This window comes from Atractosteus spatula, chromosome 6 (assembly GCF_055471065.1).
Source record: "Atractosteus spatula isolate fAtrSpa1 chromosome 6, fAtrSpa1.hap1, whole genome shotgun sequence".
NCBI classification, from domain to species: domain Eukaryota; kingdom Metazoa; phylum Chordata; class Actinopteri; order Semionotiformes; family Lepisosteidae; genus Atractosteus; species Atractosteus spatula.
In genome coordinates this window covers 26966695-26994311 of record NC_142711.1, presented here as the reverse complement: position 1 = coordinate 26994311, position 27617 = coordinate 26966695, and the positions used below count along the sequence as shown (strand labels likewise).

General features: G+C 34.5%; 1 protein-coding gene across 6 annotated transcripts in view; it reads left to right on the top strand.

Moving 5' to 3' along the window:
- The window catches only part of nktr (natural killer cell triggering receptor), a 40156-nt gene that overhangs the window by 4724 nt on the left and 7815 nt on the right, over positions 1–27617 (top strand). For 2 of the 6 annotated variants that reach the window (XM_088918293.1, XM_088918292.1), the window contains exons 2-12: positions 4655–4733; positions 8258–8332; positions 10406–10513; positions 12063–12107; positions 13352–13439; positions 16723–16752; positions 18167–18312; positions 24396–24624; positions 25565–25720; positions 26659–26746; positions 27459–27607. In XM_088918293.1, coding sequence (XP_088774419.1) covers positions 4676–4733; positions 8258–8332; positions 10406–10513; positions 12063–12107; positions 13352–13439; positions 16723–16752; positions 18167–18312; positions 24396–24624; positions 25565–25720; positions 26659–26746; positions 27459–27607 — 1172 coding nt within the window. In that variant the 5' untranslated portion in view covers positions 4655–4675. Of the gene's footprint in view, positions 1–4654; positions 4734–8257; positions 8333–10405; positions 10514–12062; positions 12108–12442; positions 12471–12567; positions 12693–13275; positions 13440–15524; positions 15553–16722; positions 16753–18166; positions 18313–24395; positions 24625–25564; positions 25721–26658; positions 26747–27458; positions 27608–27617 lie in introns of those variants that run through there. The other 4 variants (XM_088918296.1, XM_088918295.1, XM_088918294.1 and 1 more) reach the window with 4 other exon arrangements.

The following is a 27617-nucleotide window of genomic DNA, read 5'->3' as shown; positions in this document are numbered from 1 at the left end:
TGTAATTTATATTTCTTCTGCACCAAACAGCATTGTCAGAAGATAACCAAGGTGAAGAAATTAGACTTTCATGAATTCTCTAACAAAGGTTACCAACCCTGGAGATAAAACACATTGTAAAAACACCTGGCTTCTACTAAGAAAACAACACCATTGCCTAGAGATTTATATGATATCATTTTGCTGCAAACATTTTTGACTATCTCAGGTTGTAAAGATTTTGCTATAAAGGAGTGGTCCTTTTGAAACAGTGTTAGTGATGCTTTTGTATGTGTTTTTAACTTTTCGGTTCCAATAGTCTTACAGAGAACATTTGTGTTTCTTTTTTTACTGCTCTGAATATTATCCTGTAACATTTCACTGTATGAAGGTCAGTAAGCTAGGGAGGCCAGTCCAGTTTATATTTAGTTTGGCTACGAATGTAGGGTCATCATGATGGTGAAAAGCAACCTTTCCCCTACAATGCAATCTTCCTGAGGCCATTGTAATTCACTGACTGATGAAGTCATATTGTTCCTTTTTAAATCTGCCTTCTATTTTTAGTTTTTGAACCCAGAAAGCAGCTTCCCACTTCTATGTTTTAATGTGGGTATGTAGTACATAATATTTTTCATTTTCTCTCCCAGTTTCCTTTCACATTTTGTCATTTGGCTATTTGAGAAGGTAACCCTTCTGGCCCATCATTATGATTTCTAACGTGATATAGACATTTGGACAATTTCCTCATCCAAACATTTTTTTTTGTGGACTTGAAATGGGCAACAAGTTGAGTGCTGCTGCTTTTCTCTTTCTTCTTTCTTTTTTTTTTTTGGAACTCTGATAATTCACTGTCCTCCTCTATTTTGTCTGGCCAGTCAGCTGCTGGCGTGTTCTAGATTTTCATGTGACCCTCGGCTTAGATTCTGAAAAGGTTTGTTTTCTATTTTTTTAGGCTAGTGTTTTTTTCTTTACACTAGCTGTCATTTTTTATTCAAACTTTTATTAAAATTTGCACTTTTCCCTTAGTGTATTACACTGTAATAGCTCACCAGTGAGAGCAGTACACTAAAGCACCCTTCATCAGGCATCAAATTGGTTGCAACGTGTACAGAGAAGCATAAGCATGTCAGCTAAAAATAAATACAGGCAGACAGTGGTGAGCACTGCAGGAGGACCTGTGTAATTACACTCCTCTTTTCCCCAGGGTTAGTCTAGAAGAATGTGCCTGAGAATGTAAAAATGTACAAAGGTCAGCTTTCTATAACAAATTTCATGGCAACCTCCTTTTCCGTTTTGTACCATAGCATAGACCAGTCCAGGTGTTTGGTGGGTAAATGCATAGGAAGTCTGAGAAGTGAAAAAACATGATAAGCTGATAGTAGAGCCTGCCTGGTATTTGGGTTCATGTTGTTACTAAGCAGTCCACTGTGCAGATCAATGTAAGCTGGAGCTTGTTTCATTAGAGATCAGGTTCATGTTAAATCCCCCTTTTGGTTGTTTCTTTTTGTAATGTAAGAGGTGGTAGAAGTGAAAATGTCTCAAAGTCTGCTCTGAAACGTTTAATGTTTGTGAATTTGCCAGTTCTGTGAAATTGTTAGTAGTTACATTTTGTAAACGTGTTCGTGCACGGTCATTTTTAAGGAAAGTCAAAGGTGCAGTTGTGTTCAAAGTTTCCAAATAGTATTTGACAATTTACTGTTTATTTGCTTATTTTAACAGATTGGAAAAACAATAACGTGAATGTGACACGTGCAAAAGTTTCAACAACCTTCCAGCTGATTCATTACTACTTTTTTCATTTGTGTTTTTCGAAGGTCCCGAAACGTGATTGACGTGTTAGGCCTTAAATTAAGTGAGGTGAACAAATACTCTCGCCCTTCTAACCTCTCAGGTTGTGATTGTTGTTCTGCCTGCTTTCAACAACCATGGGCTCCTCTAAGCTTCTAAATAAGGACTTGAAAATAAAGATCATTTACAAAGTGGGGAAGGCTATAAAAAGATCTCTATTGCGATCTATCTCTTGCAATTTCAACTGTCAGAAACATCTGAGTGGAAGTTAAAGGGAACTATTGCTATAGTCATAGCAAGATCTGGAAAACCAAGAAAAATCTGAACTAGGACTGCTTAAAAAAATCAGATCTATAAATCACAACCCAGAGATCACTGGAAAGGAACTGCACAAAAGGTTGAGAGACACTGCAGTTGTTCCACAATACAGTGTGGCTTACACAAAATTGATCTGCACTGGAGAGGTGTCAGAAGGAAACCTTTCCAATGATCTCATCAGAAACGTCAACATCTAAAGTGTGCAAATCGAAACCTTGATAAACCGGAAACTTTTTGGAACAAAGTGCTATGCACCGATGAAACAAAAATTAAACTTTTTGGCCACAACCACTGAAGGTACATTTGGGGAAAAAACAGCATTTGAAGAAAACAACACCTTTCCAAATGTTAAGCATGAGGGAGTATCTATTACTCTTTGGGCTTGTGTGGCAGCCAGTGGCACAGAAAATATTGTGCTGGTGGAAGGAAGAATGGATTCAACTAAATATCAACAAATTCTAGGAGCTCATATCCCAGAGTAAATATTTCTGTAATTTCTACCAATAGAGGTGTTACTAAATACTGACTGACAGGTGCCATATTCCCTGTTTTATTTTGAATGTCTACAAACCTGTAAATAAATACTAACTTTACATTAAAATTTGCAGAGAGATGTCATGTTTAAGTTTGTACCACACAGAGATTGTCAACTTTTTTTCCACTTTGGAGAATAACTATTTTGTACATAAATCACCTGCTTCCTAAAATTGTAAAAAAGAAAGTATACAGTACGTGAGGAGTTCCCCAAGCATGAGCACATGTGTTTCATCTTCAAAATATTAATTTTGCTATTATGAAGGTTACTATGCCACGGTTATTTAGTAGCCTACTTTTCTGCCATTTTAACCTAGTTAAAATCATTTAACCAGTTTGTGATGATGTATAGACACTAATTCATTATTGTAATAAATGACATGAGGCTTTCATGTGTTGCTAAGCAGTTTAAATCTCTCAGTTCTTAAGCATTTCATGAGTTGTGATGCTGTTGTGTACAGATTTTGAGGCAAATAAAAATATAAGAGGCAAATGTAGTATAAATGTTTTACAATGTAACATTTTAAGTTTTTTAAAATATTTTTTTCTGAGGTGAGCTTTTGCAGTATGAGTTGCAGGAGATACAAGTAACTCAATGCGTTAAAATGCTGTATTGAATTCAGAATGTACTTTAGAAATCATCAGCATGTTACATTCATTTTGTACTACTCTTCTTTAACCTGGCTATGGTTTCCTTCTATGGAGCATTGAAAATGAGAAACAGCATTGTAAACATGCATAAGACATCTGCCTAATAGAATCATTTGACTGCCATCATAAAAGCAGGGCTAAAAACAGGGGAAATGTTGGCAAATGCTGGTAGCTGAAAAAAGTCATTGGCACTGTAGTAGGCTCTCTGTCTCAGGCAGTAGGACTGCCTGTTTTTGTTTGTAATTATGTAGAACATTAGCTTGCACAGAAGCAGTTATTCACAATCCTATAATGGTATAAATCCACATTTACATAAATAAAACCACCCCTTACATTTCTAAATATTCTTAGATTTGAGGCATGTTGTTGCTGATGAAGTGAGTGAAAGTTAATAAACTGGTGGTTTCCACTGTTAGGAGCGAAGCCTCAGGTGAAAAAGTCCTTTTTCAGGTAATTCTACACAAAGTAGTATATTAGATGTTAGATTATCAATTTTTTTTTATGATAGGCTGGCAAAAAGCAATATTTGGTTTTCACTGTTTCTAAAAATAAAGCATGAAATAGGTCTTAAAAAAACTTCCTGGATTGAAGCGCAAGTTAAAAAAAAATTGTCCTTGGCTCGAAACCGATCTGAAGCTTCCCGCTAGAAAGTATCCCTAGTGTATAATGCAGCTTTCTTTCTGACTTTTCTGAATGATGCCTCCGGCACTTAAACTGAAAGGCATTTGCTTAGCTTTTAAATAGTGTTTTGCATATCAGAGCTGACTCTCTCTGTTACCAAGTTAAGAACAAAAAATGGGAATAAATTTGCATAACTAGTAGTCATGAGCAAACCAAACCCCACTTAGATGTTTTGTACATCTGCAAAATAAACACAAAAGCCAAATAAACATAAAACCCACTGGTTTGTAATTGATTTGAGGAGAAAATGCACTTTGGCAGGTTAAAATTAAATGTGAGGAGAGAAGCCTGTGAATGTTTTTCCCTCTGTTTTAATATCAGATCATTTAATTAACATCTCAGGTTTTAACACTTTTTGATTCTGTAGTATTTTTCTTTTACTCAAAAATCTTGCTAAGTATTTCCATCTTATGCATTTTTTAATTATATGACAACAGCTGTTTTCTGCATCTGACATACAAACAGTAGAACAGGATGGTATTCAGAGTAGGAGAGAATTTGAATTTACATATCTTTGGTAGACAAGGCAATTTCACTCATTGGTTTTGAAACGTAAGCTCTCTTGTGTTTAGTCATGTGCTGGCATTAATGAGAGGCACAATGATTCACTCTGAGATTGGGAAGCTCATTAAATGCTGCATGGTGGAAAGAGGCAAAAGAATTGGATTTTTTTTGCTTATCAGTACATTCTCTCCCTTTTCAGGTTCTCAGGACTTTGTTAATAATGGGGATTAAAGATCGTCCCCAGTGCTACTTCGATGTTGAGATCAATAGGGAGCCAGGTAAGAGAAGCTTCTCTATGCTATTGTTTTATTCTGATTTAAAATAATGAACTAACGGTAACAATCTTGTTTTTTTTGTGAAGTGAGCTTATGTGTGAGGAACATTGATGTGCAGTGAATTACCCCAGTCCTTCCCTGAACCTTTCCTGAATATTCTTCTGTAATTTAAGTTTAGCCTTTTATCCAGACTGTCCTAGTTGTTTCTTAGGGATTTTTTTTTCCAGGAACAAATAACCTATGTTTATGTAAACCCCAGTTTAACAATTTACTATTACGTAACAAGTAAACTATTTTACTTGTTGGGATCTTTAAATGATTTAAGCCATTTTGCATGGATTAGGTTATTTTAGAAAATGTGCCTTCTGAAAGGTCACAATTAAATGATTAATAAATGTAAAAGCATGCCTGTTAGAGGTGATGTGCTGGCAAGTAAACATTTAATATTGTATGAATAGGTTTATATCAAATCCTAAGCAATGAATCAGGTTCACAAAAGTGAAATGGCAGCGAATATTTCTTTGTTAATAACTTTTAAATTGCTGTGGAGTAGACCATGAAGAAAATCACATAATTCAATAAATCTTTCTGTTTTTGTGCTAAGAAATTGGAGTAGTAAAGTTCTCTGCTCCTGTGTAATAAAATGCAGCAGCAGTAGTGTGAGCTTGGAAACAATGCCAGGAAATATCAACCATAGAATAGCAGCTATAAAATTGAGAGGTTACAAACAAGATTGTCTGTGCAAGGCAGTCTTTTGATTATTTTGATTAGCACAGTTTACTTTGTCATGTGATGTTCTGTCCTAAATTAAAACGGCCTATGATTTTTAACATTATTAATTGATGATTAACATGCTTAATAAGGGTTTTTTTCTTAAATATATTTTGAGAGAGCCACATTTAAATATCTATGTCACAGTCAAAATCATACGTTTTATGATATTGGTCCCTAAACATTATGCTGGATATCATAATATCCCTGGTTTTTAATGTCTTAATGGTTGAAAATGGTAATTGCTTTAGGTAGTGCTACATAAACAAACTGGTATATACTTTTTCATCTTCTTCTGTGCAAAAATTCAAAATTCAATTATCAAAGTAGTAATTGTGTGTAGGTTTTTAATTAAAACATTGACTAATTTGTTTTAAGGGAGATGATGTGAAGAAAATGTAATGTACTTGTTTTATTTAAAGAGAGGGGGTAACGGTAGCATCATAAGTTTCCAATCAGCAATCTTGCCTTTTCTTTTTTATTCTTTCATTAATAAACCTTCTCGTTGATCAGTGTTTTCCTCATTAACAGCTTTAATGTTCTGTAGGCATTATGCATCTAGTTTTCAAGTTAAGGTTATATCACATTCTTCTAGTGTTCATTGAATTGAATATCAATGAATAAGTATGAACAACATAGGAATTGCTGATCGTTTTGTACTGGATGTGTAATTTGCCTCTGTAGAAATAACATTTTGGCAATTTGCTTATGGAGCTTGGTATAAAATTATAGCTACACAAATGATTCAGAAGTGTTCTTCTGTTGTGTTGGTGGGTGGGAGAGGTAGGGAGTTATTAGTTCAGAGAATACAGATGTTCATAATCACTTCTTTTCTTTATTAACACATTTGAAAGACTCAAAAAGGAAGTAGAGCTGCCTTTGAGGAACACAGCAGCTTTTGTGTGATTTACTTCCCTCAGATTAGTCCTGGGTGCAGCTTTAGTCCCTTAAGGAGAATTATAATTAGCTAAAGAAGTTCATGCACATAATGAAGTGTTATCCCCCCCCAGTGCACCCATATTCCAGCACAGATGAGTTCTAATACAGGAAAACAACAAAAACTTCAAATACATTTGCTATTATTAGCTCTGTAATAAAGAGATTTTTTTTTAAATCAAATGACTAGAATTTTTAAAGAGAAACTATAGCGACTCTTTCTGATCTGTCAACTTGCTTTTCCTCTTTGCAATAATAACATCACAGTGTTTTTCTATCAATTTTTATATTAATGAGTAATTCCAAGCCTAAGTGTAGAAGGGGCTGATTAGTTGATGGTTTCAGAATTATAATTGAAGTGAAAAAAGAATGTTGGGGCTGTCAAGCCAACAGTCTGTATTATGTAGGACTGCAGATACTTGTCAATTACAGTCTAAGGTTTTGGTGATCACTTTTCTTCCCCTCTTTGCATTGTGAATTGTATTAATTTGCATGAAACAGTTCCCAGAACTATTTTCCATATCAAAGTGACATGTAATGTTATCTGATTTCCCAGAAAATACCACACCTTTTCATATTAAAATACAAATTGGATGAGTCCAATATTGTATAAGAGACAGATATCTCTAATCAAATACCATTTGTTCCAAATTCAAAAAGTATCATATATGGACAAAATACAAATTCCACCAAAATAAGTGTAGCCAGGAAACACCTTTCTCTTCAAATTGGTAGGTCCGATTTAAAGAAGAAAATGTCATGTAAATTGTTAAAAAGTGTATACGACAAGGGTCATGGTGTTTGAGGCTGCTTTCTTTCATAATGAGGGACCACAGTGTTTTGACACATTATATAAACAGGCTCGCCCATGACTGAAGTTGAGTTTCATTATTCCACTGTCCAAAATTTCAAATATTGTTAACATCTTTGTTAGATTTAAAATATTGGTAGGCAGCATTGGGTAAGGGCTGTTATGCATTTATTTTCAAAAATGACTGGAAATGAATGGAGAAAGAGTCAATGTCTGTTGTGGCCTGGAATACACAATCTTGACCCATAAGTTGCACTAAACCCTAATTGGAGATTGGGTTATGTTATGATTATGACTGAGAGATGGTCAAAGTTTTCTTTAATTCAAGGCTGTATTTGTTTTATACTTTTTATTTAGCGATGAAAGGGTTTACAAACAGAGCATAACCAAAACAGCAGAATAAACATTTGCCTTCATCTTACATTTTTGTTACATTGTATATACAAAATAAACTATTTACACTATGCCAGCAGGTATGGAGGGTCATACAAAAAGTACACTTGTTTGATAAGAAACGCAACAAACAACAAAAAAGTCTACACATAGATATCACTGCATATTTTCTCATAAACTAGAATTGGGTCCCTGTAGGGAGATACATTTAATCCAGTATTTGCTAAACCTCTCTGCCTGCAATCTGAGAGAAACAGTTATTTTTTCCATTATATTTTTCTCAATCACAACAATTTTAGAGGTTCTTTTTTGAGCCATTTTCGTGTAAGTACTTTTTTACTAGCTGCTAGAAGAATTCTTAATATATATCTGTCCTTTACTTCAATATCATTAAATAATTCAAGGCTGTATTTGTGCTTGTTATAACTGCATTGTAAGGTTCTGTGGTACTTGCTTTGTAACAATTAATAGCATTCTGAAATCAAACCGAATATTAATAGCTGACTTAACATTTTATATGTATTGTATGTTTCTGTTACACCTGCAGAGTGTTGACACATTTTTTACTAATACTTTTCTCTTGCCATCTAATAATTTTGCCTCTTTTTTGTTTCAGTTGGACGCATTGTCTTTCAGCTGTTTTCAGATATCTGTCCCAAAACAAGTAAAAATTTTCTTTGTCTATGCACAGGTAAGCAACCTTAAATATAAACTTTGCCATTATATTATAGGCTTAACAGTGGTTTCTCTGGCTTGTTGTATTTGAAGTTGATCCATGGTATTGCCCTTTTATAACCAGCCTGTATTATGATCCCTATGAAAATGGGGAAAATAGATCTATATAAATAACTGTTAATTAACAGTTAATTTTCTAATTAAGGCTTCAGTTTTCTCTTGTTTGGTAGGGTTCTCTCACTTGCTGCCATCAAAGGTTATCACATGTCAATTCCCATAGACCACTTGTAATTGTAATTGTTAGGTAGGCCAAAGGTTTAAAGTGAATACTTAAAAATAGGAAATTATAAAAATGATTATTTGTTCATTGTGGAATTGTGGACAAGAATGAGAACTGTGTTGCTCAATAACTAGTCCATATATTTAGTAAATTAGTATTTAGTATGCACATGATTGCATATATAAAAAGAGATTTATTATTATTTATTGTCAATCAGTCTAAAGACAATCAGTCTTTTGTTATGGTTCTTTCCTGGAATTCTGGCATAGTGATGTGTAGGAATATTATAGGAATTGCATTTAAGCTTATAACGACTGATTTACATGTCACAAAACTAAGACAACTTGATTTGGAAGACAGAAACTGTAAAAACCCTGTCAATCTGACAGATTGGATTGGAAAATCTCAGTTGTCGCAGTGTGGCATAAAATACCTAAACGTTCTGATAATAGTCAGAGCTTTTCTATGTGATATGGCGGCACCAGAAAATGTCTTAGGTGTTATCCTGCGATAGAAGCTAATTTTTCACAGGGCATCAATACCTTAGCTAGGAGATCAGCACTGGTAGTTCTAGGTCACTGCGCATTTCCAGCTAAAGGTTGGGATCAATATGACCTATCAGTTTTCTCAGCATCCTCTAAATTAAAATGGTTCTGGCAAGGGCAGAAGTAGTCTTTTAGCAATAGTCTTGTTCTGCTCTTCTAAGCTTCCTAATGGTTCCTATCATTTCCACCTCTCATTGCATGCCCGTCTGGGGTTTCCTATCAATGCTGTATGAAACTAAAAACCCACAGGTTGCTTTTTTTCCCAGTAAAATACTAAGTCAGCTATTCTCAGCCTAAGCTCTGTAACTCCACTGGCATCTGTCCGCCACAATCCTCTTAGCATTCCACCCTCCAGAATAGTTTCTCTTCAAAACTCAAATGAACCATTTCACGATGCTTATGTCTTTTGAGTCTGTTAGACAAACAAAATCGGTAAATTAAAAGGTTTTGTCAGTCCATGTGGTTCAATTAATATGGAGCTCACTTTTTAGTAGTTTTGATATATTCCCCTTTAAAGAGATGGAATTATTGTGAATAATTTTCTTATCATTATTGTTTTAAAGTTATAAAGTGGTCAACCTACTAAACTTACTTGATAATAAATTGTATTCTGTTTCAGCAGTGCAATAGAATTTTAAACACTTGCCAAATGCAAAAAAATAGTGCTGGAAATAGCAATAATTGTTAATTTTGATAAAAGAGATTGGATGTTTGGTTAATACATTTTTAAGGTGTAATGTTGCACCCCAAACTTAGATATAGAATTGAAATCTAAAGCACAATGTGAGTAGATGTTTTTTTTCTGATGTGATCTCATTAAGCAGGTGTTCTAGAGATCAATACTAATGTTTTCTAGACCACTAAAAGCACTAATATTTTTTTTTAATGTGAGCTTTTTTAATTACTCACAAGCTTTCCTAAGAGCGAATCTGTAGAGAGTAGCTATGCTTATGCTGTGTGTAAATTCTGCAAGCTGAGTCAATTTGCTGTATAATTAGAATTTATGTCTCTCCTGTTTGCTATTAAATATAATGGGAGGAGAACATAAATTTCTGCACCAGTAGTAGTAAAAAGGTTTTGTTGCTTTTAGCTCTTTGCTGTCATGTTTTTTAAATATACAATATCAATCTGAAATGGAAATTTAAATGTAATAGGTAATAAATACAAAAAAACACCTTGTTTAACTTGGATGACAAATGCTACCTGAAGAGAGCTGGTCTCTTTCTATCTGAAGATAGTGAGTCACTTTTTTTCCTTTTAACAGGCGAAAAAGGAACTGGAAAAGTCACAGGAAAAAAACTGTGTTATAAAGGCTCTACCTTCCATCGAGTTGTAAAGAGTTTCATGATCCAGGGTGGGGATTTTACTGAAGGTAAGACATTTTCAGGTTATAATGCTCTTTGTTTCAGTTCATAACATTATAGACGGGACAAATTATGAGTAAATAAAATAGACATTTTCCTTAAAATGTACTGCAACATGGCAGAAGCCATCCATCCATTTTCTGACTGCTTTATCCAATACAGTGTCACTGGTGAGCCAGTGCCTGTTCTGGCAAGAATAGGCACAAGGCAAGATTCACAATGGAGGGGACACCAGTCCATCACTGAGCACACACAGACACACACACACTCACGCACCAGGGCCAATTTTCCCAGAAACAAATTCTTACCAGTATGTCTTTGGACTGTGGGAGGAAGCCAGAGCACCTGGAGGAAATCCAGGGGGCGAACATACAAACTCCACACAGATAAAACACCAAGAATTAAACCCAGGTCCCCAGCTTTGCGAGGTAGCAGTGCTAACCACTGGCAGAGGCATTACCTGTATTTTGAATGGTAGCAAGTAATTATCCCTTGTTAACTGATTTGAATATTAAAGTGCTGGTTTCTCATTACTTTCTGAATATAAAATTGCAAAAAGTATGATAATGTATCCGTAGGAAGAAATGTGTGACTTTTGTGTTTGCATGTGTGAAGGTAAGATGATGAAAACAGTTGTGTGATATTTGGTAATGAAGCGTGCATTTGAAAGAATAGCAGTATTTTTATGGCATTTTATTGACAACTGTAGGAGTCAGTCTGTTTTTGTGATTGGTCCTCTTACTGCACACTGTTTTACTATTTCAGTCCTGTGCTCCTCCCATTCTACAAAAACTTACATAAAAGTATTTCTTTTGCCTTTCAACGCAGTAATGCTTATTCTCAAATGGCAAATGTCACACCTGTTTGTTACAGATTGTGGCAGTGCAAGCAGGCATATGAATGCCTGTATGATGAACTGGATAAATGTGCACATCAGGATAAATTACCACTTATTGCACTCAATGTAATATTGCCATTGTAGGAGGTGTTTTAGAGAGTAGACAAACATCCCCTTAGTTCTTGCACAGTGAATTTGCTAGTCTGTGCCCTACCGATAGCATTTGTACAATGATATAGGATACCTTTATGTAGGGGTACCTGAATTGAAGGTGCCATGTTACTCTGCAGCATAGATAAAAACTCAAATTCTGTGTATATCAGACATGACCATTTTTCATCATTCTCCCCAAGATAAACTGTAGCACACTTTAGACCATAGGTTTTTAACTTGGAACTACCTATAAACAGAGATCCTTGCACCACAGGTCTGGTATTGTGTAAAATCAACAGTCTTGGTGGATCAGAATTGACTGTGATACTAGAAGTAGATGAAGTAGATCTGCAGTGCTCTTAATGTTTCAAAATCAGGAGTAGGATGGTTAACGATAAGTTCCAGGATTATTTGATTTTATGTATAATTTTTTAGTCTTACTGAGAAAGGTTTCTCGTAAAGGGGTCCTTTAGCATCAAAAACTTTGAAATTCCTGTTAAATGGCATTACTTCTGAGTAGCCAGGAAAAAGTGTTCACTGAGCAGAATTCTTTTGCAATGTTGTAGGTAATGGAAGAGGAGGTGAATCTATATTTGGTGGCTACTTTGAAGGTAAGCATACATGTACAACAATGCGGACATATCAGCAGAGTACTGAAAGTGTGATACAGCAGCAAAGTCCCTTTACATATATTCAATGTAATCTACTATCAGCTTTTCCTTATTTGCATGAGGCTAAGTTGCATGAAGAATTACTGAATGCATGGTTTTCAGATAGTGTTTTTGTTTTAGTTTACTTTCCTTCTTTGTGGGTATTCTACTTTTTGATTTTATGAACTTTAGGTAATTTTGAAATTTTTCTGACTTTCAGCATGGAGGTTAGGCAATTTTTAATGAAAAATCCTATCTTCCTGCCTAAAATTTTCAACATATTCTTTTATTTATAGAGAATGTGGTCTTTTGCAAAATGAAAAGGTAAGAGATATATACAGCTCAGTAACACAATTCAAACATTGTTCCCTTACACCCTTCTCATCGTGACAATGGGTAAAAAGTCTTCCATGATCAATATATGGATGGAAATGTGATCTGATTGAAGACTTGTTCCTCCCCAGTTGGAATCATTAGTTGTACTGATCTATGAAGCAATGGATATTGTACACTGTAGTGTTTCTGTTTCTTCAGTCAAAGCATACGGTGTGTATATATAGATACATAGTAATTGACCTGTGTATCTTGATGTTATTATTGCAATAATGAGGTTTTGATTCATTATGCTGGTCACTGAAAGGTATTAATTGTTGTTTTTTTTCCATTGATAATGAACTTGGTGTGGTTAAAAGCTTTATTTTTGAGGTGAAATATTTTTTTTATGTATGTAAAGAACATATCTGTAACAAATGAAAGTTATGATCTGTGTTGCTTTGTTATTGTTTGGAAATACTGCATGCATGTACCCACAAATGTAGCCTGCATTTCCTTACAATTCGGATTTTTACTTAGCAGTTCTTAGTTTTTATGTTTGAGACTTTTGAAGTTTAAAACATTAATTATCTGAGAAGTATGTAAAGCCTATAATACTATTAAATGTGGCACATTTCTGAGGAAAAGTAGAGTGCAGCCTCATTTTTTATTTCAGAAGTATATTGATTTGATCAGGGTTTGTTGATAAAAACTAGTTTTTGGGAGCCAGCATAAACTTTCAAGCCTTTCTCTGAACCGCTCTTTGCACATTAACAAGTAAATGAAATGGATGGGCTGAATGGCTGCTTCTTGTTAGTAATGCTTCTAATGGGTTTTAAATTATTTTGGACAGTAGAGAGGGGCTCACTTGATATTTCTTTTTTTTCGCACAGATGAAAACTTTAGTCTCAAACATGACAGAGCATTCCTTTTGTCAATGGCCAACCGAGGCAAAGATACAAATGGTTCGCAGTTCTTCATGTGAGTAACATTCATTATGATATTTTGTAGTGAAAGATGGGAAGCACCATTCATGTGAAAGATGGTCCATATAATTAACATAATCATGTGGCCATCTCACGCTTTGAAGTTTGTCCATTGCAGACTTAAAGAACACCAGCGAACTATTCCTTGTGCCTTGCTGAATATTTTTCCATCTCATATTTTTGCAAGTTGCATTGTTACAGGTTGTTGTGGAGGTTATAGATCATTCACTAATGTTTTTATGTAATGGAATGATTTATACAATCTGTTCAACTTCATCTGTTTTAACTTTATTTTGGCATGCAAATCTTTTCTAAAATGCAGTTAATTTTATATTTAACTTTCATTTCAAAATACCACTTACATTTGAATAACTGAGTGACAAATGATTCATTTACAATTTCAATAGTAATAGTACTCAATAGTAAATTTTAAATGATAGGAACTGCCAGGGGATTTCCTCTGCTTATTATATTGGAATTACAAACTACTAAAAAAGCGTATATGGGTGCATGTTTTAGTATCTTAAATGTAATCTCAGATTAATTAATCATAATATTCAATGCTGAAAACTGCATTAAAGGTAAAGTACCTGCAGCTGTCCTTTGCATAATATCAACCATCTTTTTCTAGTTAAGACTGAATGGGGCTTCTCTGTAAATATTTTCTTTTCCTTTTGATTTTAAACTTCTGGGACATCTGAAAACTGTGGTGACTTTTGGATCTTCTGGATATTGTGTGAACTTTGACTTGTGTTTTTAATTTGTTTACACTGAAAGTAGATTAAATAAAACAGGACTCTAAAATTTTCTGTTTAATACTTGTAGATGGTATTTAGCATCTCAGGAGTTAATGTTTTGTATGACTAAACAATTTTAATGTGATTGTTGTTCGTACTGCAATTTCTAGTGGAACTTCATACGTGTCTTCATACATGCATTCATATTTTACAGTTTTTTGTAATATTACTGTAGCTGGCTTGATTATTAAATCCACAAGAGGCTGTCAAAAACAATTTGTATAGACATAAGAAATACTAAAATTTGCATGTTTTAATTTATACCGATTTTAAAGTTTTTTTTTTCAATTTGAAAAAAAATAGCAAGATTTAAGTGATAGCTTGAAAATCTGCAAAATGCATGCTGTTAATTAACTCCTTTAAATATCCGCAGAATATCTGCATATTCGTGGTGTTCTACAAGATAATCATTTAACATTTACATGCACATTTTGAATGTTACACTTACTGTAAAAAGCTTTGTATTCTTACAATTACAAAAAAATTAAAATATTTAAATTTGTGATGCTAAAATTTAAAATATTATTGTATTTATTTGTAAAATACATTTCCCTGAAAATTAATTTCACTCATAAGGGCTATTGAGTACCAGATCTGCATTATTCTGTGGGGTGAATGGTTTAGTTAGATGCCAGTTGAAGTCTGAAATTATGTATTGTTGGATTTAAAGTTTATAGTAATGAAATGGCAGAGGATATTGTATCACTAATGGAATAGGTACCAGCTGCCTTACCCTGCAGTACAGGAAATTGTGTTGCATTTTCACTCTTTTCCTTGATTTGTGATAAAATTGCAGCAGTCATTGTTGTCATTTAAGTGCTGGCAGTCCTTGCCTCTGGCCCAAGTTGCTGTACTAACACATGACCTATTTAATCACAGGTCTAAAGTGCAGTTTACACAAAGCAAACAAAAGAAACCAGAATGGCAAGACAGCTAAGTTTTGGAACTGTTATATCATCTAGGCTTGTGAGTCTTTTCAGGAATTGGTTAGTTTTATGTGTTTTATTGTTTTCTCCTTGTGTGATGGAATTAAGGCTAAGTGAAAATTTTAGAGTCCTAAGCGAATTCTCAACAATGTCCCAATTGTACTTGAATGACATGAAGGAAGTTTGTTTTTTTGCACTGCATAGAGCCTCTAAATGTGTATTGCAGAAAATTATGAATGTCTTGTTGCTATTCTCTTATTAATATATACATTCTAAAAGAAAAAAAATCTTGGACTCCTTTTTTGTTTACAAATGTATTACAATTTTTCTCTTGCCATTTTTGTGTAAAATTTGCAGAAACACTCTAGCATCCTGCTCTTCAAAGGTAAAGTGTCGTTCTAAGGCTGTGCTTCTCTCTCCTCACTGTGTATTGACTATTAACAGTTTGTATTCCAGTCATCCTCCTTAGTTTTAAAACATTCAGTTATATATTGCAAGTATTTTATGTGTACTATGGAAACCTGGTTGATGTTCAGATTTTTTTCCTAATTTGTAAGCCTGAACTGTTGCCTTTTCATATAGCTATCTTAGATATGTACATGCCTGGATTTCATTGCTACTGAAAAACATCCATAAATCCAGTTAGAACCTTTTAAATGTATGTCAAGAAGAATTATTTGTTTAGTCTGGAGAATATTTTTAACCTAAAATACTTTCAACAACCTTTTTTGGGCTAATATGAATAGCAAGTTGTCTGACATTTTAAAAATTACCTTGTATATTACTTGATTATAACTTCTGTCTTCTTTAACAGGACTGAAAAACACATACAATTTAGTGTAATAAAAATAATTACAAAATTTGTTAGACAAATACATAAAGGAGCTCTGCCTTTAAAGAACATCTCTTTAATAAAGCAAGTGCATAAATGGAAATTTGGCTGTCCTTTGTGCTCTATTGAGGGCATTTTAGTTTTTAGTCTTAGCAGGCTTCAATACCCGTTTATAGTATCATGATGAAAGGTATCCTGTGTATGTTTTTTAAGATGTGCTTAGACATTACTTTTCAATGTGATCTATATAAATTGTATGGCTTTTGTAGTAAACTGTTTTACTTCGTGTAAGTTTTTATCAGGTCTCGAAGTATTTATATAACAAAGCTCATAAGGCTTCATACTTCACCTTTTACTGTTGTCCATATTAGCAAGAATCTAAAACATTTGATTTAAAGTTGTATTACACAGAATTAATATGTACTTGGGAAAGCATTTGAACACAGTTGTTAAATTAGAAAATTGTTAAGTTATTGTATCGCTGCTATGAATAAAATGTTGCCTTCTTTTCATAAGGAAAGTTGCTCGTTAGGCTACTTGTAACTCTTGCATTAAAAGTAAATATCAGTGATTTTCATAGCTGTAGTGATTTTTTTTAAAATTCATTGTTTATTATATTTATCTGGCTTTTTTTTTCCCCCCCATGACTTCAACCACCTACTGTACTTTTCCCTCCCAACCTTGAAATAACCTGCCTGAATGGTTGTGGTTGTACTGGAACAGAACTACAAAAATGGCGCCACATCTGGATGGGTACGTTTTTATTCGTCATTGTTCCATATTAAAATGAAAAATACCATAAGGGCATATTATACCTATTTTTTAACTAAGTTCATAAGTGAGCCCTTCTATTTAATGCCTGATGTTTTTCCCTAGAATGCAGATTTTACAATTTAAGCATCTAACTGAAAAACATTTTCTTCAAAGTAGCACTGCAAAGCAGATTTTTAATATTTAATATGAATGTATTTTCCTAGGGGTAGCACTCAGGTACTACTATTTTGAGGGAAGTAAAAAACTGGCAGAATGTACCTAGATAAGTATAGTATACAGGCATGAACAAATGAGAAATATGTCACATATGAAACGTGGAAGCAAACCAACAAAAAATTAGATTCTACACAAGTATCATTGGTGCATAAACAGCTTATTTTAGATTAGTGCAATACTGGTAGAACACAAATTATAGTGCAGCAATGTCGTGCTAAGGGTGTGTTTCAGAGAAGAAATAGTAGGGGAATCTTTGGTAAATTACATGGATTCAAGGAGCACATTTTCTTATACATGAGAGGCATACGAGGGCTTCATTGGGGTAATATTAATGCCATTACTGATGTTTTATCATAGAATTTTATTCATATACTAATTTTTGCCTAAATGAATTTTTATAATTATAGTTACAGAAGAAATGCGTTCTGTCTATGTACCAATACATTGTTGGAGCTTGCATACATTAACCACCACAGGCCTTTAACATGGCAACACTGAGAGTGATGGGAGGAACTGCATCTGTCAGGACAGGCTGGGCTGTGGCTAATCTTAGAGGTTTTAAAGTTTAAAGTTTTACAACTTTAAACTTTTAAGTGATTACAAATGGCAGTGCAGTAAACATGCATATCATGCCACATTGTTATTAACAGAGAGCTTGCTGTTTTCCATTGCATTTTGCCTTTAGCACAAATAGTAGCAGTATACCCATCTCCTGGTTTCTGCTTAGCCTTTATGGAGTAGTTTGGAGTAATTAAAATAATGGCCAGGAGAAAGAGTACAATGGCAAAGATTCTCTAATGGAAATATGGATGTAATTGCACAAAATTGGTCACAACAAATAGCTAAAAGGTATAGATGCTTTTACATTGTTCGTGTTGTACAAGAAAATGGTATTTCTGAATATTTCCTTACTTTTGTCCTCAATTATAATGTTCCCTTTAGCTTCCTGTTTTCAAACCACTGGTCTAAGTCCTACAATTATCAAGAATATATTGTTGTAACACTGATAGAATTCTATTTATATAAGTAAATGAAGTTTATAGGACTTATCATTTCAAACAGATAATGGTGCAGTATATAGGTATTTCCCATGTGCTTTTTTGCAGCAAGATGAAAAGTGCCACCTTTATTATCTCAAATTCCTGTGCTCATGTCAAACCTTCTTTTGTCTCTGCAGAGTGCATGTCGTCTTTGGATTGGTTATCTCGGGCTTTGAGGTGATAAGGCAAATCGAAAACCTGAAAACTGATGCTGCTAGCAGGCCTTATGCAGATGTTCGAGTGATTGATTGTGGGGAGTTAATAACAAAGTCTGCAAATGATGGTAAGGGTTTTTTCTTTCTTTCATTGTTTTTCTGATTCTTTAGGTTTTCTTGTAATTTTACTTCATCTTCCCACATTTGCAAAATTTTACATTATAACAAAATGCATGTTGTCAAGGTAAAAAGCACTTCATATAGGCAAATAATTCTTGTTATAATTTTATTGTATTGAATTTTATTTACTTCAGCATTTCCTTACTTGTTAAATCCTTCTTTATAAGCAGTTAAATTAGTTATTAATAAGTTGTTTTCCTATAACTAGATTTTAATATAACTAACTTAAATTGTAAGTGCTGTATGTTATCAGCCTTGATACCAGTAAAAACAGTTAATTACCTACTTCAAATGTGATTTCAGTTTACTTGTTCCATTGCTTGTGAATCCTGTTTCTTTAAAAATGTAACCAGTTTTTCACATACTTCTGTATTGTATTTCATTTCAATTTGACAATTTTGTTGTTGACTGTAAAAAAGGCCAGAAGGATCTGTGTAGAAGGAGATGTTGAAAATTCTTCTATCTGCAATGCATAAGATAATAAAAATACAGTTCAGAATTACACTTAAATGGTGATGCTAAAATTGGTGAAGTTGCAAAAAAAAGTGATGACTTTAGTGCAGAAAACTGAAGTTCTAAATAAAGTTGCAAGTGAGTCAAGTGCATCTGCTGTTTATAGGGACCTTGGCATGAATTAATCCATCATTTGACCAATAAGAAATAAAAGAAAGTGTTGCTTAGAGTGGCCTGAAGAATGTTATAAAGTGTTACTTTGTTCATAATTAAGCCATGGTAAAAATGGAAAAGGCATTAAATGTTTGAATGGATGCCATACAAATTAGAGACATTTTACAGAGGCTTTTCAAATGTCTTGGTAAAGCTGAAGATGGAGAAGAGACTAGTGTTGTCCTCTGTTGTCAGCGAGAGTTAGTTTGAAAATCAAGATGCCTAACATTGGTAGCATTGAAAGATCATGAGGCAGCAAAAGGGACCACTGGAGTTTCTAGAGTCTATCGAGAAAAAGAGCAATACGCCTGAAGGTGGAGACTGGAGTATTATATTAGTCAAATTTGAAACTTTAGTGTGTGACTGTTGGATTTGTGGATATTCATGATGTTCAATAAAGCACTATCTTTTTTGGACAGCAAGGATATGAGTTGTCATGTTTACCAATGTTTTTTAAATTCATCTATGAAAGATGAGAGATGGTAATTATGTATTAAAGTCAGTCTATCCTCTAAAGTCTCACTTTTTAAAGTGCCTTAAACTAGTCCATTGAGTGCAATGAAGTCTTTCACTCATTGCAATGATTAAAAAAATCATCAAGCTCGCTGAAAGAGAAATGAAAAGGCCATGCTTTGCCAAACAGGATCCCTCAGGCAGTGGCAGTATAGACGTGGACACATAGGAAATTCTGTTCATATGCCATTTAGCAAAACTTGTACAACTGACAATCAAGACATGTAATACCCACTAGCTGTTACAGACAAACAAGCCTTTATTATACAAGACCATCTGTATGAAAATAGGTTATAGAACTGGTCATTGTATATAAAACAAAGGGTTATAATAGCTTAATTGGAGGTTTATAATTAGTGGCATATAGATTCCGGTACAGTTAGTAACCTAGTCACTAGTCAACTAATCATGTTTGCAAACAATTTAGAAGCTGCAAAGGAAATTCAAACAAATTTAGGTGGAATTCAGGACTGGGCAAACACCTCCCAGTTTGTGCAGATTATGTGGGGGTAGAAAAAACAAACTGAATAAAAAGATCCATGCTAAGACAAAGCTTAGGCTTAGACAAAGGAAAAAAATAAATGTTTATGTGACTGTATTGTTTACATCATCTAGATGATGTAAGGAAGCAAAACAGAAGCTGAAATTTCTGTCATGAAGTATTAAAGTATAGAATTTAACGAAGAGATGCTATTTTAGAATTGTACAATGTACTCGTGGGCCCTCGTTAAGAATTTTATATGCAGTTGTTTTTGCCATGCTATGAAAAAGTTATTGCTCTGCAATACCTTCAGAGAACAGCAAACAAGTATATTTCCATATTCAAAGAAACAATAAGAAATAATTATTTTTTTGTTTTAAGCAGAGAAAACAGAGAGCCTGCCACGGGACATGAAACTATTTGAAAGTGCATTTAAAACTCAGAACCATAGGCACTTTTTACACAAGGTTTTGAGGGAATCTACTTGGTTATGTTGTTGAAACTGATAGTCTAGCTTATTCAAGAAGCTGCTGGGTGAAGTTCTTGGATCAGTTACTAAACAAATATGGTAGATAGGACAGATAGCTTTCTCTTATTTGTAAATGTTCTTATGATTACTTTTTAAATTGGTGGCCCTTTAAAACCTCTGGAATGTCTTCATAGCACTCATCTTTGATATTAATAAGTTGCTGGTTTGATTTTGAAATGCACTGATTTTTCTCATTTCATGAGAACATAATATTGATCATTCGTTCCCTGATTAGCCACTGTTTAGTAATTTGGTAAAAAAGTGCTATAAGACTAACCTTCACAAGATGAATGTTGCTATGTTAGAGGAATCTAGAAAGATAAAAGATTTGGTGACAGTTTTGTGTTTAGAGTATGTAGCAATACATTTGCAGTTTTAATTATCTGTAGAGAATTTTGCATACAACACATCAAAATATTTGGTGTTATCTGGGATGGACCTCCTCCTAGTAAACAGAAAGTTACATTAAAAAATGCATGATTGTTCCCCATTTAGGAAAAAGTGTTTAACAAATATTGCAGCTTTCAAATCCCTATACCTGGCAGCACTGCAGAATTCGCCTTTGTAACACATAATGGAGATAGTTATGTAAAGTGTTCTGCATTATAATTTGTCACTTGATATGGCAAATGAACTGAGCAATTGTTTTATTAGTCATCATGAAAATACTTCTGCAAGAGGTTTCCCTAACAGTGAACTTTGTGTTTTGCGAGATGTGTGTTCAGAAATTTTTTTTTTAAGCATTTATTAAACCCGTTGGTGTGTTTAGCTTGTGGAGTGTAATTGTCCACTTCAAAATTGTTATTGGTCATGGTTAGAAGTGTTGGATCATGAGTGTTATTAAAATTATTACTTCTGGTTCTGTGTAGTTCAGTGAGCCTTTTATGTAACTCTATTATTTATCCATTATGTTTCATAATACTACTTAAGCTCTTAAAATATGTTAACAAGAGCAGGAAGCATTTATCATGTCAGAAAAAAGAAAAAATGTGAAAGCAATTGTTTGCCCAATGTAATATGAAACATAATACAATTGTTGAACCTAAACACAGTGTTTCTGTGAGCTGTGGAAAAGCTTGATAGAAGATACATAAGGGAAGAGCACTGTAATTTCATTGTTTCCTTACCAGATACTTTCCTACCTTTTTGCTGTCAATTCAGATTTGTTTTTTGGTATTTTGTTCCCATTGTATTTTTTTGAGAATTTGCGATGGATAGAATGGCAAGTCTTGCAGATGTTTGATCACATATTGAGAAACATGTTACTTGTTTTTTTACTGCCTTTATGTATTAAACAGTTTATAGCTATATATTTTTGCAAAGACTACAGAAATATTATTATCATTGTAAGTGCTAAAGAGGGTTAAAATACCAAAAACAACAAAGCAGACCAATGAGTGGAATTCAATGGAGCCTTAGGCAATCAGCCAGCAAAATGAACAACTCAAGATTCCACACATTGTACACAGCTGTCCATTAACCTCCACAAGCAAGCAAGGCAGCCTTTACCCTCTTACAGTGGTTCCCAACCCTGGTCCTGGAGGAACACTGTCTCCTTGTTTTTACTTCAGCCAGTCTTAATCCCTAGTTATTTCATTTCAATTTTCTATTTGGGCATGTTTATACATGTTTTTACAGCTCTTAAAAGGGATTCATAATTGGTATCAACCGTGTACCCATTCCTGAGTTTTGGGTGTCTTGCCTGAAAAGTGAGAAGATTAGATGTTTTAAAGGATTCAGTTTCCAACAACACTCTGGAGTGACAGAAGAAACAAGTTTGAAGTCTAGTCAAGCAGATCCATTACGCTGTCGGTTAGCACTGGAGATTGAGAGCACAGTTGTAATGAAAATCAACAAATGCTTAGGACCTCTGGGGCTGGGAACCACTGTCCTGCTACATCTTCCGCTCATGGGTACTGGATAGAAGGGGAGCAGACCAGACAGAGGGACACACACACACACTAAACACATCATTTACAATTTACAACTCCTTTCTACAATGCAGATTACATAGTGGGATCAGATTCACCATGTTGGGACAATGTCGCTAACTGTCTACAAGTCCTGACTAAATATATTTGCTAACCTTTCTTATTATAAATATTTAACTAGTACTCAAGCTGTTTCAGTAACGAAGAGAGTGTTTAAGTTCATCATAGCGTTGAAGGGTTAAGCTTTTAAATTCAGCCTGAAGCTGTGTAATAAAGTGTCAGATGAACCTAGAAATAAATTGCACTAATGAGAAGACCTACATTTTTTTGTGTGAACTTACAGGCTTCCCTGTCGTTACATAAAAAAATCACCAAATACCAAATGTCACCCTGATCTGGTTTGGAAGTAGAATAGTGAAATAACCATGAATGTTGGGTTTAAATGACTATCAGCTCCACATGCCTATAGCAACTGTTTTAATTTAATGTTTTTTTATCATTTTTGGTCTTGCACAGCAGAGAACACAGTTCAGTAATCCAACTAAATGCGTGCAGTATCTGTTGCAAAAGTTGACTTATTGATCCTGGCTCTGTAATGGATTTATTTGGATGGCATTATGTAACATGATCTGCTACTCAGTGATGCTCATCTAAACTGTAAGCTGTTGGCTGCTTTGAGATTTATTGGATTCATTAACTGCTATAAACTGCACATACTATTATATTAGAGAGAGCACTTTTTAACTGCAAGAAGTGCGATCCACAGTTCTCTGCTCTCATATGTGTCAATTGATGACATGTCATTAGATAATGTTGTGATAAGTTTAGCAGATGGTAAGCTGTCATGGAAAAGTGTGGTTTCTTGTGGTCACTCTTGTATTGCAGAGTGCCATACCCTTCTGCAGTGCTCTTTTTATATACAGGAAGACCCCATTACATGCTTCCCTGAACATAAATAGCTTTGGGGGGGGGGGGAGGATTCCCCACACTTGTATTGTTTATGTAAAAAAATGTTGGTATAGTTTTGAAGCCATGTTTAACATTACCATTTGTTTTTATTGTTATAATTTAAATGCACATGGAAAAATGCATTGGGAAGCTATTGTATTTAACTTATCCTTTAGACCTGAAGTTCATGAAACAGGGTCACAGGGGAGCAGGAGCCTATCCCAGCAAGCAATGGGCACAAGGCAGGATACACCCTGGACAGGACACCGGTCCATCACAGGGCACACACTGACACAAACACACGCACACCCCTTTTCCCAGAAGCCAATTAATGTACCAGCATGTCTTAAGGCATCTGGAGAAAAACCACACCAACAAACGGAGAGCAAACAAACTCCCAGAAAGCTCCCCAGGAATTGAACCCATTGTGAGGCAGCAGTGCTAACCAGTGCATCACCTTGATGCTCCTAAGCATAACAATCTTACATTTATTTTTTTTCCCAACAGCATTAAAGTGCATTGAAAATCACAGAAGAATATATGCATGTTTTAGTGTGTTCTAGATTCTAATGGTCACAGCACCAATAATAATCATATTTAATATCATATCTTTTATAAGCCACTTCACTGGAAAAAACTTTTCTCTGTGGATGCAAAACAGAATATAATGGTGACGGAATTGTTATAATTACGAAAGGCATTCAATGCTTGTTTCACATATTTTTAGTTATTGTGATGAGTATTCAATTATTGGTATGCAGTATATGTGGTACATAAAGCATCTTGTTGCCAGCCCAAAACTCTAGACCAATTTAAGGGCATGATATTGTTGAACATAAAGGGATTTAATTTGTGGAATAAGCATGTTTTGATATCTTAGCCCAGTGTCTAAAGATGTTTTTCTTTAGCGTGACTGAATAACATGTATGCATTTTCTTCTCATTATACATCTTTGTCTTGTAGTGCTGGGAAACAAGAAAAAGGTTTTGTCCCATTCATCAGACAGCTCCATCAGTTCTTCAGATTCTTCATCATCCTCTTCTTCGTCTTCTGAGTCTGATAGCGACTCAGAGGAGAAGTACAAATCTCGTAAACGGAAGAGGCAAACAAAGAACAAGCATTCAAAGAGGAGAAGAAAGGAGGGAAAAAGGAAGGAAAACCATACCAAGAGACATCCTTCAAGCCAGAGAAGGTGAGTGTTGTGAATCATAATCCTGTCTAATTAAATTAATCATGGAATCAAATAAATATGTTGAAATTTGATATGTATCAATTTTTCCAATCGTCGTGCCAATAAACAACAAATTGATGGATTATTTGCTGTCATTTTATACATGTATATTGCTTTTAACTGAGGCTGTTTTCATACTCAGGATATTTTACATCACTCAACAAAAAATACTTGAAGTTACTTAATGCATTTACATAATTCATAAAACATTATTTGTGGGGCATAATGTGTTTTACTCAATATATTTATGAGGCTTTTATTTTTAAATGAGAGTTTCTTGACATGCTACACTATCCATTTAAATTGAACATTTGTATGATATTGGTTTACATTAAATTGTGGCTAATTTCTGTTAACATGGAACATAATGTTAACAATTTCATGTTACTTGAGGTTCACATCCTGTGAATATGCAAGCTTCTAAATTGCTTTATTTGCCAGTAAAGTAGTGATACATTTGAATTAAAAAACTTAATGATAAATAAAAATGAAAAAGTACTCCTATTTTTTGGAAGTTCTTTAAGTATTTCACATCCAAGCAATGTCAAATTTAGCGCTAACCTTTCCAGTTTCACACATGTAAGTTCCATTCCACAATGGACCTTTCAGAGAGTATAGAACATTTAGCCTTTGGCTCCATTCATAATGATGTGTTACCTCTGGCCTCATTTTGAAGACCTGCCCAGACATTCAGTCACTGAGTGGCGGAGATTATAAACTGTGGGTTGTGCAAAGTATTTGAGTTGGCTGTGAAGTTATAGTTCAATTGCAAATGTGATTATTTTGGCAAAAAAGTATACTGTTGTTTTGAAATAAAACAGAAGTCATTGAATTAGATTTTTCATTTTCAGTTGCACATAGAATTTATTAATCAATCATCTGAATCAATTCTTTGTTGCAGTTATTATGAACAGGAAGCTGTAGATGAGGAAAAAGAGAAGGATCTCAATATGAAGAGAGAGAAACCTGTGGTACGGCCAGAGGAAATCCCACCTGTGCCAGAAAACCGATTCTTACTGCGGAGGGATATGCCAGTTCAGGTGGCCAAACCTGAGACGTAAGTAGAATTGCTTGATATCTCCTGCACAATAAAAGGCATTTGTATTTTATGTTTGCTGCTGTTCAGGGCTGGCCCCTGCCATAGGCGAAGTGGACATCCTCAGAAGGATCTGAGCCTGTGGCTGGAAGGTTGCCGGTTCAAATTCCACAGCCGGCAGAGGAATCCTACTCCGTTGGGCCCCTGAGCAAGGCCCTTAACCCCAGGTGCTCCAGGGGCACTGTACAATGGCTAACCCTGCACTCTGACCCCAAGCTTCTCTCCGTGTCTGTGTCTCATGGAGAGCAAGCTGGGGTATGCGAAAAGATAAATTCCTAATGCAAGAAATTGTATAGGGCTAATAAAGTGATGTTATATACAATTTCTTGTTTTAGGAATTTGTCAAAATGTGCAACACAACATATTTTTAATCGGCACATTCAAATGTGAGAGAGAAATTCACTTTAGCGGCTCTTTCTGTTGCTACTGTGGATGATCCTAATGGGAAGCCCAATCAGAAAAATGACCAATCATAGTTGAGTACATAATATACAGTATGTTTTTGAATCTCAAAAGGAGAGCAGGATAAGCGATCTTAAAACAGAGGTATGCCTAATCAAGTCATTGTAATAATGCATGGCATGCGTAATAATGTAATACATCATATTTCATTTGGTTTTGAGTCTGTCAGATCCACGTAACTAGTGAACGGTAGACATAAGACATTTCCAAGCTAGACATGTAGACTACTACTAAAGATTGTACTTTTTGTTCTTTATTCTAAAGAATAAAATAAGGTTGTGGTGGGAACTAATAATAGTAGTGTTCGTGCAAATCATGATCTGTAGGGGCCTCTTTCTAAGGTTTTGCATGGCCCTCCTGCTGCTGACCACTTCCTGTTTCAAAGAATAAAATATTTTTGAAACATTATTTTCTTATTTTCTTTTCTCTGTCTACAGTGCACAGCTTGAGAATTCTTCAATTCCAAATGATCTCAAGCCAGCAGTCACAAAATCTGGACGTAAAATTAAAGGCAGGGGTACAATGGTATGCACCTTCTCTATTAAAACTTAAGAAAATTATTTATTGATGTTACTGTCCAGCATATGTTCTTAGCTTTGTGCTTAAAAGATAATTTCAGTATTTTTTATTAGTTCTTTGAAGATTTCATGTAAATACATATAAGGTTTAAAGTTCTTTAAAGTGTCTTTGTTTTCCTCACTACCTTGAAATCAATACATTGTCAAAACATATTATTTTAGTTCCTAAATGAAAACCATGGTTCTCTTTAGATGGGATTGAAAGCTCCTACAAAAGTATAACCTTGAATTACCTTTATAACCTTGAATTTACTCATCTGGTTGTTAGGAGCTATGTACAGGTATTTGCAAGTTCTTGTCCATAATACTAGACCCTTTAGAGACCCTCTATCAACCTCAGTGACTATGTATGTTTCAAAAGTATCTTATAGCTATTGTACATATTTGGTGTAACCTTGAAGGACTTGAGATTTAGTTACTTTTAATATTCCCAAAAGAATCATACATTTTTTGCAAATGTCCTTTTCTCCCTTTCTCCACATTTTTATTGATATGTCAGCTTTCATTTTGATTGTTAGACTTTTTTCACAAAGCAAAAACATTTTATGTTGCATCTGGACAGATAGGTGCTCAAGGCAGGGAAGCATAATGCAAGTGTAATGTGGAACACCTCAATTTGTCATGGAGAGTACAGATAACACAGCTGTGTCAATTTACAGAGATATCACACTCCTCCTCGATCAAGATCTCGTTCCAAATCTGAAGATGATGGAGGAAGTAGTGAAACTCCACCTCACTGGAAAGAAGAAATGCAGAGAACAAAGACATACAAGCCTCCTACTGGAGAGAAGTGGAGTAAAGGAGACAAGTATGATATT